A 14,482-nucleotide genomic window follows, 5' to 3' on the forward strand; every position below is an offset into this window, starting at 1 on the left:
ACTTAAAAAAACCCTCACTACTGTCAGATTGATTTCAACTCACAGTGATTCTATAGGACAGAGTAGAACTATTCTCTATATAAGACTTGAAGGTAAACAAGCGACCATCTAGACTAAGAGCAGACATCCTTAATATTTTCTCTCTTGAGTGGCTGGTGGGTCTGAACCGCCAACCTTGTGGCCAGCAGCCTAGTGCTTAGCTCACTGCACCATGAGGGTTCCTCTCTTAACAGCTACTCATTTGATACAAGTGCATGTTCGTTTAATTTCTGATAGATAGAAACACCTGTTGCTTTAGTTTTAACTGCCCATCATTCAGGAGTAGGATCCCTGGTAGCATAGTGGTTACATTTTGGGGCTATGATCCCCAGGGTCAGCCACTAGCTGCTCTAAGAGAGAAAGACAGGGTTTACTATTCCCGCAAAGAGTTACAGGCTTGGAAACGTGCTGAGCAGTTGTGCCCTGTCCTGTAGGGTGGCTCTGAGTCAGAGGAGAGTTAATGGCAGTGAGTGTGGTTTTTGGTATCGTTCAGTAATTCAAGACAATCATTGGGGGAATGATGGGGGGCGGTGGGCGGGAGATCTATTGAGTTCCTCTGAGGTATAATTTCAAACTTTAAGGCAAATTTATTATCTAATTTTTTGGATTTCAGAGTACATCTTTAACAGTTGGCCCTTATCTTTGGCTACTAGCATTTTAAAAATTATTAAAAACTGAGTGCAGTGCTTCTGATACCAAGGTCATTATATATGAAGTTACACATTGTTTTGTCCTTACCTGAAATGTCCTGTCACAGTGCTAGACCTTGGCTGTCTTTGACTGTCCCCTAATGACAAGTGGGAGGCTACTTCCTGTGCATTCCTGTTGATAGGTATTTGTTTCCCCTTTCTCAGTTCAGTGATTTCTCTCTTAACATTGCTGGCTCAAGGAAAATCAGAAGTGCCTGGAGTGGGCTATTACATACAACTTTATACCGAATTTTATTTTTTTGCTAGATATTTGTGCATAATAACATCACTTCTTTTTAATATTGCTTTTGACTCTGAGTAGGATAGAGTGATAGGGTGAATGAACATTCTGTTCAGATTATATTAATGCTACTGTCATATTTATGTCATTAACCCTACAAATACCCCACCGTTCACATGTATTTAGAGTAATTGCAGTATTGGCAAATATAGTGTTATAAAGTTAGTTTTAACTTTTAATCATGATAAATTAAATGTAGTTATTCACTCACTGTCATCTAATCAATTGTGACTCATAGTGACCCAGTAGGATGGGGTAGAACTGCCTCTGAGTTTCCAAGACTGAAAACCTAGTCTTTTTCCCAAGGAGCTGCTGGTGGTTTCAAGGTTAGCAGCTCAGCACGGCACCCACTGTATCACCAGGAGTTTATAAGAAAAATGTTTTTAAAAAGAAGACATATGTTAGTGCAGGGAGACTAGAGAAACAAATTCATAGAGACACTCATATGTATATAGGAAAGAAGTTTATATATACGAGCAATTGAATATTGAAAAAATGTCCCAGCCCAGTCCAGATCAAGTCCATAAGTGTGATATTAACCCATATATCTGATACCCATATATAAAGTCCTCTCCAGACTCAGGAAACATATGCAATGACGCCCGACTGCAGGAAGATCACAGGCCAGTGGGTGGATGGTCATGGTGGAAGCAGCTCAGTGCTGCCAGGTATCTCAGGCGTTGCTTCTCCAGGTCCAGGGCTCTCGCTTCCATTAGCATAGCTTCATGTGTCTTGTTAGTAGAGAGTCTCTCAGGGAGTGAGCAGAGAGAGAAAGTGTCTTCCCACCTCCAATGAAGAAAAACCAGAGTTTTCCCAGAATCCTCAGGGGAAGGCCATGCCCACAGAGGTCTCATTGACTGTGACCCGATTGACAGACTAGACTCCACCCCTTCACTCTTAATCCTCTCAAGTCCCAAATTGACACCAGATTATGTAACTACCACCGCATAAATAAATTTATTAAACCTTTTTGATCTTTCATTAAAAATTCCATTCAGTGTGAAATACTGTGCTGATTATTTATCTTTAAATGTATTGTTTACTTGAAAGGTATTTTCTTGGGAAGTAATACCCAGTGAAATGTCTTCTTCAATCCCTAGGGAGGTGCAGTACATTGTCCTACAGAATATAGCAACTATGTCCATTCAAAGAAAGGTATGTCCATTGTGAACACATACTTTAATCAAAGAATGAAAAGATTCATACAACAGATGTATCGACATACAGATATAATTGTTGTTGTTTTTGTAATCTAGGGTATGTTTGAACCTTATCTGAAGAGTTTTTACGTTAGATCAACTGATCCAACCATGATCAAGACGCTGAAGGTATGCATATGCTTGTATTTTTCGGATCTAGAGCACATGTCTGTTTTGAGGTTACTAACCTAGCATTTGCAAAACAGAGTCCTAGTTTTAACATTTAAGAACTAACTGTATACTTTCCATTCGGTATTACTAGACAACTGATACTATTAGACAACAGTTACTGTGCTATACTGTGATAGTCAAAGTGAAGACCTTGCTATGCAGATGGCAGGAGATGGATGTGGAACTCTACACCACACGTACTATGCCTTTTAAGTTACATCTTGCACATTTGAATGGCATATTAATGAATAACAGAAACATTTAAACATCCTTGTCATCAGGTTGATTCCAATGTGGTAGGGCTGAGTTGAATTGCCCCTGTAGGTTTTCAGGGCTGTAAATCTTGAAGGGAGTAGAAAGCCTTATCTTTCTCTCATGGAGCAACTAGCAGGTTCAAGCCACTGATCTTGCAGCCACACCGGTAGCCCACCTCACCACTAGGTTTCCGTGGAGTAACCGGAAGCTGGGATTATGCCGAGATCATACTGGGGTGTGCTGAGAAGACTCCTTTCTGGAAGAGGAGATGTTTGGATAGGTCTTAAAACAATAACCTTTCTATGAATTTTGTTGTTGTTGTTGGTTGAGAGATTAATTAATTGGGAGATTGGATACTAGGGAGTAGGTGGACAACAGTTTATACCAATAAAAAACAGAATTCAGGCAGAATAACTGGCATAGAATGCAGTTAGCAATGTAAAGTTATAATAATTAAAACAGTGGTATTTCAACAGACGAAGTAGAAATACATTAGCCTGGAAACAGACCCACACATGGGGAATTTTAATATATTAGAGAAAAGATACTGCAAACAACTAGGAAGATAAATAGACGGGAATCATTGGTTATTCTAATGGAAATGGAATTTAATAACCAAGAAAATTTAAGACACCCCAGTTGAGGGGTATTTTACAAAGTAACTGGTTTGTAGGCATCAAAAGTATCATAATCTTGAAAGCCAAGAGAAAGATGGAATGACTGTTTCAAACTGAAGGAAAGTGATCAGACAACTAAGTCCATTCCCTGCTATTTATCTGGATCCTTAGACAGTATTGATATGATTCATGAAGTTTGACTGGGGAAGATTGGCTAGAAAGAGTACTATATCATTGCCATTTCCTGCTTTGGTTAGGTATATTGTGATCTGTAGCAGAATGTACTTGTTTGTAAGAAGTACACATACAAATACTTTCAAGCGTTTTTGCTTAAAATCCCTGATATGTTCTGTGAAATAGGACATCATGTGATTTGGGCATTGTGCAAACAAGCGTGATATTGTATACTCTGGTCTTAAGCATAAGAAGCTCCTTGTTTTAGCCATTGCTTGCCAACACGCTGAGAGGGCCTTGCTTTGGTGTTTGGTCCTCAGCCCACATCATTAGCAATTACTCCATATATGATATGAGTCTCCTGCATTTCTGTTAAGCGTGGTAGCTTTCAGGGGAGCTGATCTTTTAACAACCAGGGGAATTTTGTGTTTGCCTGAGAACCGTCACGATTGTCTGCTGTGACCCGATTGTCAAGTGTGACATGCTTAAGGCAGAAGCAGTAGCATTCACTGAGTTTTCCACTTTCGTGGTGTTTAGTAACCACTTCCAAATCAAGACTTCTGTTCCTCTTGCTGCTGCTCTCACCAACACCAGTTTCGCTCTGTTTGGGAGCCATAATGTTCTTGTGGCAATATTAGCGTAAGTAAGTTAAACAGAGAGTTAATGCTATAGCATTGAAGAGACACATGCTATGAGAGATTGGTTACTCTGTATTTTAAGTTGAAACATACACCGTTATATGGCAAACTTTTTAGACAGAAAGTATAGTACATAGGTTCCCAGAAAAAAAAATTACTCAGTGCCTCCTTGGCCATTTTAAACTTTTGTACTGAAGCCCATAATACAGGATAAAGTGTAGTTATCTGCTTCTGCAAGCTGCCCTGTCCCCTGGTTGTTCCAGCATATCCCACCCCGGGGGGGATTGGTATCACGCACTTTGGGCTTTTCTAGTATGGTACATACATTAAACAGGAACATAGTCATTTGTTATGGCTATCAAGACATGAGCATGGTGGGTTGCCTATCTGGCAGCTCATTTGCTTTGTATATGAGGACTGAGATCCAAGTATTGCATGCAGGAAGCTGTCCAGATCAGGATTGCTGAACTTTCTTATGGGACCACAGGTGTGAATGTAGTTAGATGTTGCCTGAGCTGATGGTTTGCAGTGCATGTTTTCAGAAAGAAAACATTTCTTTCTAGTAGTGACTCTTCTTTAAGCTTGAGGTTATTTTTGAAAATGTATATAAAAGTTTAAAATACTTATACTGAAATAAAATAAAAATTTAAGTCTTACCCTTAGAGAAACTATTCTATAGATAGTTCAGTAGGTAGGTAAGTAGCAGACAGAGAGACAGACATGAAAAATTGTTTGTTTCCAGGACATACAAAGGACATTTACAATCAATAATAAAAGGTAATAATTACAACCCAATATATAAAATGATGAGAATGTTTGAACAGTTTATTCCCAAAATAGATAGCTATGTAGCCAAAGCACTTTAGAGAGGTGCTTAGTCAGCATCAACAGTTGTTAAGAAAATGAAAATGTTCCCCCATCATTTAGGTACCATTAGATGTCCACCACATGGTACATTTAAAGGACTGAGAACATTAAGTGCTAGTAAAGCTGCACACAACTGCAATTCTCCTACATTACTGTGGAAACATAAAATGGTAAAATCACGATGGGAAATGCAGTCTCTTAAAATTTAACATAAAACAGCCAGTCAAAAAGTACTGCGACTAGAGTTCCAGTTTACACATGCCTAGGTTTATTCCTAGCAAAACATATAAATCAATCTCTGTGATCAGTGGATGGCTATGAACATGTTTTCTCAGTAGCAACACTTGTCTCAGCCCTGGTTCCTCAAACTCAAAGGACGTTGACAGGGAACACAACTTGAGCCCCTTGAGGATGACAGAACTGCCATTTGACATGATAGAAATCAAAGAAAGGCGAGTCATTTGGGGAAGGGTTGACCCACTGCTTTCAAATCAGCCCAGCCATGTTGTTCGGCACCATCGCGTCAGTTCTGACTCATCGTGACCCTATGCACAGCAGAACAAACCCTGTGCAGGTCCTGCGCCGTCCTCACCATTGCTCCTGTTCCTGAGCCCATTGTTTCAGCCACGGTGTCAGGCCGCTTCCTCGAGAACCTGCCTCTTTTCCATTGCCCTTCCACTTTACTAAGCATGATGCCCTCCAGGGACTGGTCTCTCCTCACAGTTTGTCCAAAGCATGCAAGACCAAGTCTTGCCATCTTGTATCTAAGGCACACTCTGGTCATACTACTTCCAAGGTAGAGTGGTTTGACCAATATCATTCCATAGTAGTTTAAATATTCTTCTCTAGCACCAGAATTCAAATGCATCTCTTCTTCTACAATCTTCCTTATTTTCACATGCATATGAGGCAATGGAAAATACCATAGTTTGGATCAGGCACATCTTAGTCCTCAAAGTAACACCCTTGCTTTACAATACTTACAATGTGCATATCAGGCACATCTTAGTCCTCAAAGTAACACCTTGCTTTACAATACTTAGTCCTCAAAGTAACACCCTTGCTTTACAGATTTACCCAATGCAACACATCTTTGGATCTCTTGACTACTGCTTCCATGATCATTGATTGTGGATCCAAGCAAGACAAAATCCTTGACAACTTCAACCTTTTCTTCATTTATCATGATGTTATTTTTGAGGATTTTTGCTTTCTTTACATTGAGTTGTTATCCATACTAAAGGCTGTAATCATAGCATCCTAAAAGATTTAGTAGAAAAAAACAGCCTCCTCTTCAAATTCTTGACTTTTTGGTAGCAGCCAACACATGACCCATGAACACCACCTTCAGTCCTATACAGACCTAGCTGGAGGCAGTATTTTCACATTTTGATATTTTTGTGTAATAAAGGTGTCTGTGATTTTGTAGCATAAGTCAAAACGTATACTTCTTATACATTCCTATTCCTAGATATTTACTCAAGAGAAATGAATTCATTTCCCACAAAAAAACTTATTATCCAGAGCACTTTTATTCATAAAGTCCCAATCTGGAAATAACTCAAGTATCCCTTGATGTGAATAAATGGAATGTGATATATTTACATAAAGGAATACAAGTCACTAATAAAAAAAGAATGAATTTTATGTATTCAACAGCATGGGTAATCTAAAAATCACACCACACGTCTGGCATACCAGTATACTGCAATAATAAAAAATATGTACTACTTTATTTTACCTACATAGAATTTAAAAACAGACAAAAACTTAACCTCTACAGATAGAAATTAGGATACTGGCTCCCTGCATGGGAGGAATCATAGGAAAGAGCCACAAAAAGTTGTTTGGGTGATTCACAAATTGGTGTGAATGCATTTATTAAAAGTCATCAGGGTGTGTATACTTAAGCCTTGCTTATCTAATTATGTCTCAATTTTAAAATTAATTTCTTAGAGCAAACAGCAAAATTCTGTATACTTGTATTTATAAATACATTTGCAAGTTTATATAAATTAGGTTGTCAACATTATAGTGGGTTCAGGATAGGCAGTCAATTATAAAAGGAAATAATGTCACTAAGAAGGAGAGCCAGGAATAGCAGGAAGATACAGAATTTGTGGTTAATTGCGCATGTGCACTGCCTTCTTTGTCCTGCGACCGTAGGGACTGCATGGTGCTTGACTACTGAACATTTTGATCACAGATTGCTTAGAAGAATCTTGATCCAAGAGTGCAGTGCAGAACAGACCATCAAATCCCCGCAGACCAGACTTTTCTGGAGTCGTGGTGGGTAGACGTCCCCCGTAAACTGTTGCACTGAGCTCATCGTGAAGGCTCCAACCAAAACATCTCCGTAAATCTTCTCAAAGCCCACAGTAATTCAGCTTAACTAGTAACAGAGCTCTGTCTTCAGTGTTACGCCTTTTTAAGAACTCCCTCTGTGGGATCAAATCGACAGCAGCAACATGGAAGTTTCCAGGGGAGTGGTAGGGTGGTGAGTTTGTTCATGAGGTGGGACAACTCAGAAGAGGAGGTTGGACAACTTGAAGAATGTAATCGGTGTCACTATACTGTGTACATGTAGAAGCATGTACAACATGTACATGTTGGATTGGGGTGTGTTTCACTGGGTATATTATCAACATCAACACAATACAATTTAGGAAAAAGCAAACAAATATGAATGATAAAACTTTCCTATAATGATAGAGAACAATTTTCATGTGACAGATTCTTAACTCAAAAAAGCAAGGCGTACAGAACTGTGCATGTAGTTCGGTATTTCTCTTAGTCTGTCTCCCAAGTTACAGGCAACCAGTAAGAATTGGTGTCTTTGGGTGGAGAAGAGGGCCTTTTTCATTCTTTATCTCTTTGTAAATTTTCGAACAGTTTTCTTAAAAGAGACATAATCAGCTATTAGTAATGTTCACTTTTTCCTAATTAAAGAAAAGATACAATTCTCTCTTCTTTATTTATAGACATACGGCAGGAGACTCAGCTAACCTGAAGGACCTAATGCCCTAGAATGTTGTAGCTGTGTGTTTGTCTTAAACACACACACATGCACACAAACTAAATAAATAAAACTCGGAAATTACCTATCAATTCAATACCCGGTCTTTCTTAAGTATACTTTTTGTGTGTTTTTTAATTTACTGTGTTCAATATATATAACAAAAAAAATGCTCTTGTTTTTCTCCCTTAGCTTGAAATCCTGACAAACTTGGCAAATGAAGCCAATATATCAACTCTTCTTCGAGAGTTTCAGGTTTGTGTACAAAGGCTACTTAGAACTTCTAAAACATGTTCAGTCTTAAGCTAGATTGCATTTTTCTCAATTTAGAAATATATAATTGTATCAATTAAACTGTGATTTAGGACAAGCTTAACAAATGAGAAATTCATGAGATTTTAAAAATAAACAATAACCACAAATGTATCATTCTAAGAGAAATGTAATAGAATTTCCATTCTTTTTTTTTTTTAAATGTGGCAAACTCGTCTGTAACCTTATCCTCGCTGGAACAGGTGAGGAGGAAGGATTTCGCCTCATGGTGTTGGCATCACAACAGTGGCTCCCTGTCTTACCTGGTTGTCCTGTTTGGTTTACCTACCACAGTGTTAGGTTGTGGAGAGAGTCACTATGGGTCAGAGCGGACTCAGGGGCACCTAACTACCATAATATAATTAATTTTAGACTCTGCCCTTTAAGATTATTTTTAGCTGGGAGGAAGGGAGAAGGCTTAAAACTTCCACCCCATCATTTGTCTTGTTTTTGTATTGATTTATTGCTAAGCGGTGAGATGACTTGTATTTCGGTCCATGCCACCAAAACTGTTATTCAGAAATGACCTCATGGGCATCGTGCCCTTTGCGATAGAAAGGTCAGCTGTGAAGATTTAATGATGGACCATAGCAGTAGGAAAATCTTGTTGTTAAAAGTCTTACCCTCCCATCAGCAGTTTTCTTAATAACAACATGCCACATGCCGCATATTATTAATCCAGGTAGCATTTTTACCAACCCCAATTTTTACAGAGGTAATTTATTTTATTATAATCCTTATATATGCCCATATTACATTTCTTTTTGGATATACAGAAATTTTGTTTCTGTTCAGCTGATACTATACTTTGAATCCCTGTAAGTTATAATTTCATATCTAGATTGCTGTGTTTTCATGTGAATTTTTTCTAGAAAAAATCCTTGTAAATTTAGGTGGTGCCATAGATACCCACTCATCTTATATTCTTGTGCCAGATATAATTGCATGTCCCAAATTCTTGTGCAATAATTCAATTTATATAGAGCATTCTTATGATTTGGTTTGTTCCTGTTGCCCTTATTATCTGTGGATATTCTCTGCTGTCCACATTTCTGCTTATGCCAAGTTCTCTAGTGTTCTTGGTATGGAGTCTCGTGTCATTTTTGAAATTGTTGAGTCTACAGAGGTAGCACACTAGACTAGTTTCAGAATATTGGTAACCCAGTCATTTATTTAATGTCAGGATACTCAATATGTTCTGTTTTAGTCGAACTTATTGCATAACCTCTTTTTCATATTTCATTTATTTTCTCAAAAATTTCACTTATTTTTTCAGTGTATCTGTGCATCTTCCTTGTATGTTTATACAGGGTGTCTTGAAAAGTTCCTGGAACATTTCCATTATTTCTCATTTACAAACTTTTAAAGTTCCTCTTGTATAGCATATATCCAGAATTGTGCATAATTTTCCTACAATAACAATTTTTGAGTAAAATGGAGACTATTTCTATAGACTCATATGATAGTTAACAAAAATCAATGTGATTTTTTAAATTAATTTAGGAATTGGATCATCAGTTTGTAAATAGTGTTAAATACAATTGATCTTGCCTGCACATAGTTTAATTCATTCCTTCAACACTTAATCACCTTCTTTATACCATTTTCATAAAAGTCAGATTATTTTTGAGAGATCCTCAGAATTTTCCCTCTACTTGTCATCTAGGCAACAGTTAAATATATAATTCTTCATTATTTATGTCTCTTGAGGTTGGAAACCCTTTTTTTTAAACTTTAGTTGAAATAAGACTTTAAAAGCAAACATGTGAGTACTGTATACCTAGAGTCTATTAATTTTTGTCAACAACGAAAGCTTAGTTTTCAAATAATAGGATTTTAACCAAGATAAAATTCTTTCAAATTCTTGAAAAATTTGAAATGATTTTTGACTTCTATTGTCAAATCTTTGACTGATTTTATTGTTCATTTGGGTACATATACCGTTTATAGTGTATTTATAGAAGCAGGCTTTCAAAGAAAAACTATTAGAAAAGCATAATAGTATATTTCATTGCAAATTGCAGCATTTTCATGTCTTTCTTAAACTGCTGCTTCCTGTAGCTCCTCTTACACTCTTGCTACCATTCAGATACCTTTTTGAGAATAATACGTTTATCAATAGCAAATCAATCCTTTTTCTTCTCTTTTTCCAATTTTTAGATTTAATGTCTCTGAAAAAGAGACACTTTCTTTCATAGATTCACAGATGCTGCTGGTTAAATGGACTGAAACTTTCAAAGTTCTCATCATCTCCTTCAACCTTGCACTTAAACTAATTACTATCTTTGGGTGACTGCTCCTACTATCTCTTTTGGAACCACATGCCACTGCGGCCACAGATGATTGAAGCTGGTGTGAAAGCCCACCTCTTCTGTAGGCACGCTCTTTAAGTGAAAAGCAAAATCAAATTAAGCCGTGCCATCAGTTGGCCCTCATGTTGTGCCTTTAGATGAGAAGATAATATATTCTAAATGCTTATATCTTGGCAGAGGTTACTGTCATAGTCTTTTTGTTCACTCGATAGCATTTTAAATTAACTGAAATAATATTTTGTAGACCTATGTGAAAAGCCAAGACAAACAGTTTGCAGCAGCCACTATTCAGACTATAGGCAGGTGTGCTACCAACATCTCAGAAGTCACGGACACGTGCCTCAATGGCCTGGTGTGTCTGCTGTCCAACAGGGATGGTAAGTCTTCTGTGTCACTTTATTTTTACATCAGTTCTAATTTATATATTATCTCCATGCTGTGATCTGCAAACTGTAAACTTTTACTTTTTTTAAGCATTGACTGTTTTTACTGTGTATAAATAGTGTCGTCTCAATAAGAATAATGTTTTCCCTTGAGATATATGAGCATGCACTTTGAACAATTCAATTAAATTAAAGCCTTGGAAAATAGTGTTTGTCTTCCCCGGGTACAACTTTGAGAGAGTAATTGATTTATTTTACTTACTAATATATTAAACTTCATTATAACCTTTTCCACAAAGGTTCTATTTTATTGCCTTTTAGGGGCTAACATCCTGTATAATATTGGTTCACCTGCAGAGGGTGCTAAAAGCAGGCAAATGACTATGTAACATGGTGAAGTTGTTAGATTAAAAAAGTATTAAATGTGTACCCTCAAAGCCTCCCTCCCAAAATTCACCTAACAAATTGTATATTCCAGATTAACTGGAGTTAGACGACATTACTTTGGGACAGTTTTATGGTTTTAGACTAAACTGTATATAAACATTTTGTAAATCTAGAGAGAACATCAAGTAGTCTGTAATATGGATTTCACACTATTTTGTGGTTAAATGCCAGTTATTGCTGTGGAGATGGATTTAGAACAAAGATCATTTGGAGAAAGAAGAAAAACAAGAATAAACTTTTACCTTTAAAGTAATTTATTTAGAGGAATTATAATAGTGCATTTAATCAAAATGAGATTTTTCAAGGAAAACAGTGATCTATATAAAATAATTGAAATTATCTATGGAATTATAAATACAATTATATCATGTGTGTATACAGATAGGCCTTATAAGACTTAGTGCGAGGTGGAACATAACAAAATTGGTCATATTTTATATTTTATTTGAAATAAAATTTCACTACAGTAGTCCATTTACCCTTAATTATCACCACAAATAGTTCACTTTAAGGAATTGTAATATTATTTTAAGTACTCCTGATAAGAAAAATTAAAACAGTATATTTCAAATAACATTAATTTTTATTGTGAAAATAAACTCAAGATATTAAGTTGTCTACAAAATACTTTTCTACATGTAGTATTAAAACTAAATGAATGGCAACAGAATTATAAATTGAAATAGATTTTAAAAACTTGAGTATGAAAATTAACGAGAGGAGATAGGATAGGTGCCATCCATTTTATCTGTAACATTCTTTTTGTTTCTGTTCATATGTCATACTTTAAGATAGGACTTTAAGAATATGTTTTTATTTTGCTACATCTTTAGTAATGGCTTTCTCTCTGATTAAATAAAATATGAAACTTAGAGGGAACTTTCCAGAACATTAAAGATTATGAACCAAGGTATACCAGGGTAATTTTTCTTTTAAGATTTAATTTCCTGCATTAAGCACCAGAAATTACTTAGAATACTGATTAGGTCTTTTAAAAACAAATAGATTCAAGGGTTTTCCATTTTATTTTTGGTCCCCCCTTTGTTTTTAATGCAAAAATTTTAAGCCGTGGGATTTTTAAAAATAATTATTTCTACATCAACTTTGTTGCACATTAACATTTCTAAAACTATATATTATTGATGTTTCCTGAAAAGATGAGTATTCGGTATCTGTAGTACTTTGAAGGGAATGATAGATTCTAGTTTTATAATTAAATGATTAAAAACTAATAAAATCTGTAATCTCCCTGAAATATAAGAAGGTTTATTAATTTAAACTCTGATCATTTAAGTTTAGGTGTTTGTTTTCAGTAAATCGTACCTTTGTAACTATCCGGTTTTATCTTCTATTTAAGCATTTGAAAACTTAAGGTGTATTCTTCAGGTTCTGGTTGCGTAGTCGGTAGCTCATAGTACCCGATTTGTTACTTCTTTGTGATATCAGCTGTACCTGTCTAGTTCAGAACGGTGGCTCCCAAAAAGCTGAGAAGTCAAAGAAAGAGAAAGTGAGGCAATGAATGTAAAAATGCGCTTTACACAACTGATGTATGTATGGATTGTGATAAGAGCTGTATGAGCCCCTAATAAAATGATTAAAAAAAAAAAAAAGAACCAAAGTATGGCTGTAAGTAGGCCCAACATGAATTTTACAGGCTAACTCAAGAATTGAGTTGACCATTGAACCCTAGTGACTGAAGACCAGATGAAAGAACACATATATAAAGAAAGAATTAAAACAGCTATATGACTAGGTAACTTATTACAATATTTTAGGTGAGAAAGTTAATGATTAAAGAGAGAAGGAGTGGGGAGCCAACCAACCCAGAGACAATGGAAAACCAAGAGATCTCAAATAATTGGCAAGGAGGTCATAGGATACCTGGTGGGGTTCGAGCAAGTCTAATGTAGCCAAAAGGAAGTACAGAGAGCTGAATTAAGCTCAAACATAATAGTGGGACAGGAGGAAAGTAAAAGGAAATAGAGGAAAGGACTAGGAGGCAAAATAAATTTATAGAGGTATAAGTATAGGCATGTATATATGTACATATATTAATATATAATGATAGGGATATAGGTCAGTATACATATAGGTTAAGTATTAAGGTAGCAGATGGACATTGGGCCTCTACAAGTCCACCCTCAATGCAAGAACACTTTGTTCTAATACCCTAGCATTCTGTGATGCTCACCTTCCCAACACAATCGCTGAAGACAAAATGGGTGCTTAAGCCAATGTGGTGAAGAAAACCGATGGCACCCAGCTATTACAAGATATAGAATCTATGGTCTTAAGGGTTTGTGTGAGAGGTAGGATGGGGGAGGGAGGGGAAAATAATGAGGAGTTGATACCAAGGGCTGAAGTAGAAAGAAAATGTTTTGACAATGATGATGACATATGTACAAATGTGCTTGATACAATTGATGTATGGATTGTTATAAGAGCTGTAAGGACCCCCAGTAAAAGGATTTATTTTTTTTTAAAAGAGAGAAGGTGGATATTTAAATCAACAGCGTGAAGGAAAGTCATATCTATTTTTTACTTTAAAATGGCCCCTTCTGCTTGCAGCCCCTTTCTGTGAAAAGACCTGCTTTCAGAAAAAGTGCTGCGAGCGCTTCCTGTCTTTGAAACGGCTGAGATCCGGTGATTCCATCAGTTTTCCAGGGAATGAATACTTCCTCTGATATTACATCCTGGAGCCTCAAAGACCACATTTAGACTCAGTTGTTTGTAAACGTGTAATATACTCCTCGCCTCGCTCATTTTGTGTTGATACGCTGTGATGCAGTGTGATGTCTTGACTCCCTTCTGGACGTCAGGCAAACCTTTCTGAGAAGATGAGAGATACGTCTCCTAAAACAACCCAATTCCCCAGTCTAAGATTAGTAACAGATTTTTTAAGGACCTTGAGGAGAGATCGGCATTTAAATTGACGTTGGACTTTGGGTAAACTAATTTTCTGGGGTAATTTATTTTAGGCACATATTCATAAAATTTGCTTGTTTGAATTACTATCTATTGTAAACTGACAGAAAATATATTCAGGGGTTTGAGGCAGAGTG

At 36.5% G+C, this 14,482-nt stretch overlaps 1 protein-coding gene across 1 annotated transcript in view; it reads left to right on the forward strand.

The window, feature by feature from the left end:
* Positions 1–14,482, forward strand: part of AP3B1 (adaptor related protein complex 3 subunit beta 1) — a 283,869-nt gene that overhangs the window by 139,385 nt on the left and 130,002 nt on the right. Inside the window, exons 10-13 of the mRNA XM_045285085.1 lie at positions 2,130–2,184; positions 2,286–2,357; positions 8,159–8,221; positions 10,835–10,967. Coding sequence (XP_045141020.1) covers positions 2,130–2,184; positions 2,286–2,357; positions 8,159–8,221; positions 10,835–10,967 — 323 coding nt within the window. The remainder of the gene's footprint in view (positions 1–2,129; positions 2,185–2,285; positions 2,358–8,158; positions 8,222–10,834; positions 10,968–14,482) is intronic.

The sequence above is a fragment of the Echinops telfairi genome, unplaced genomic scaffold (assembly GCF_000313985.2).
Source record: "Echinops telfairi isolate 266 unplaced genomic scaffold, ASM31398v2 ScPeMD7_7469;HRSCAF=8507_1, whole genome shotgun sequence".
Taxonomy (NCBI): domain Eukaryota; kingdom Metazoa; phylum Chordata; class Mammalia; order Afrosoricida; family Tenrecidae; genus Echinops; species Echinops telfairi.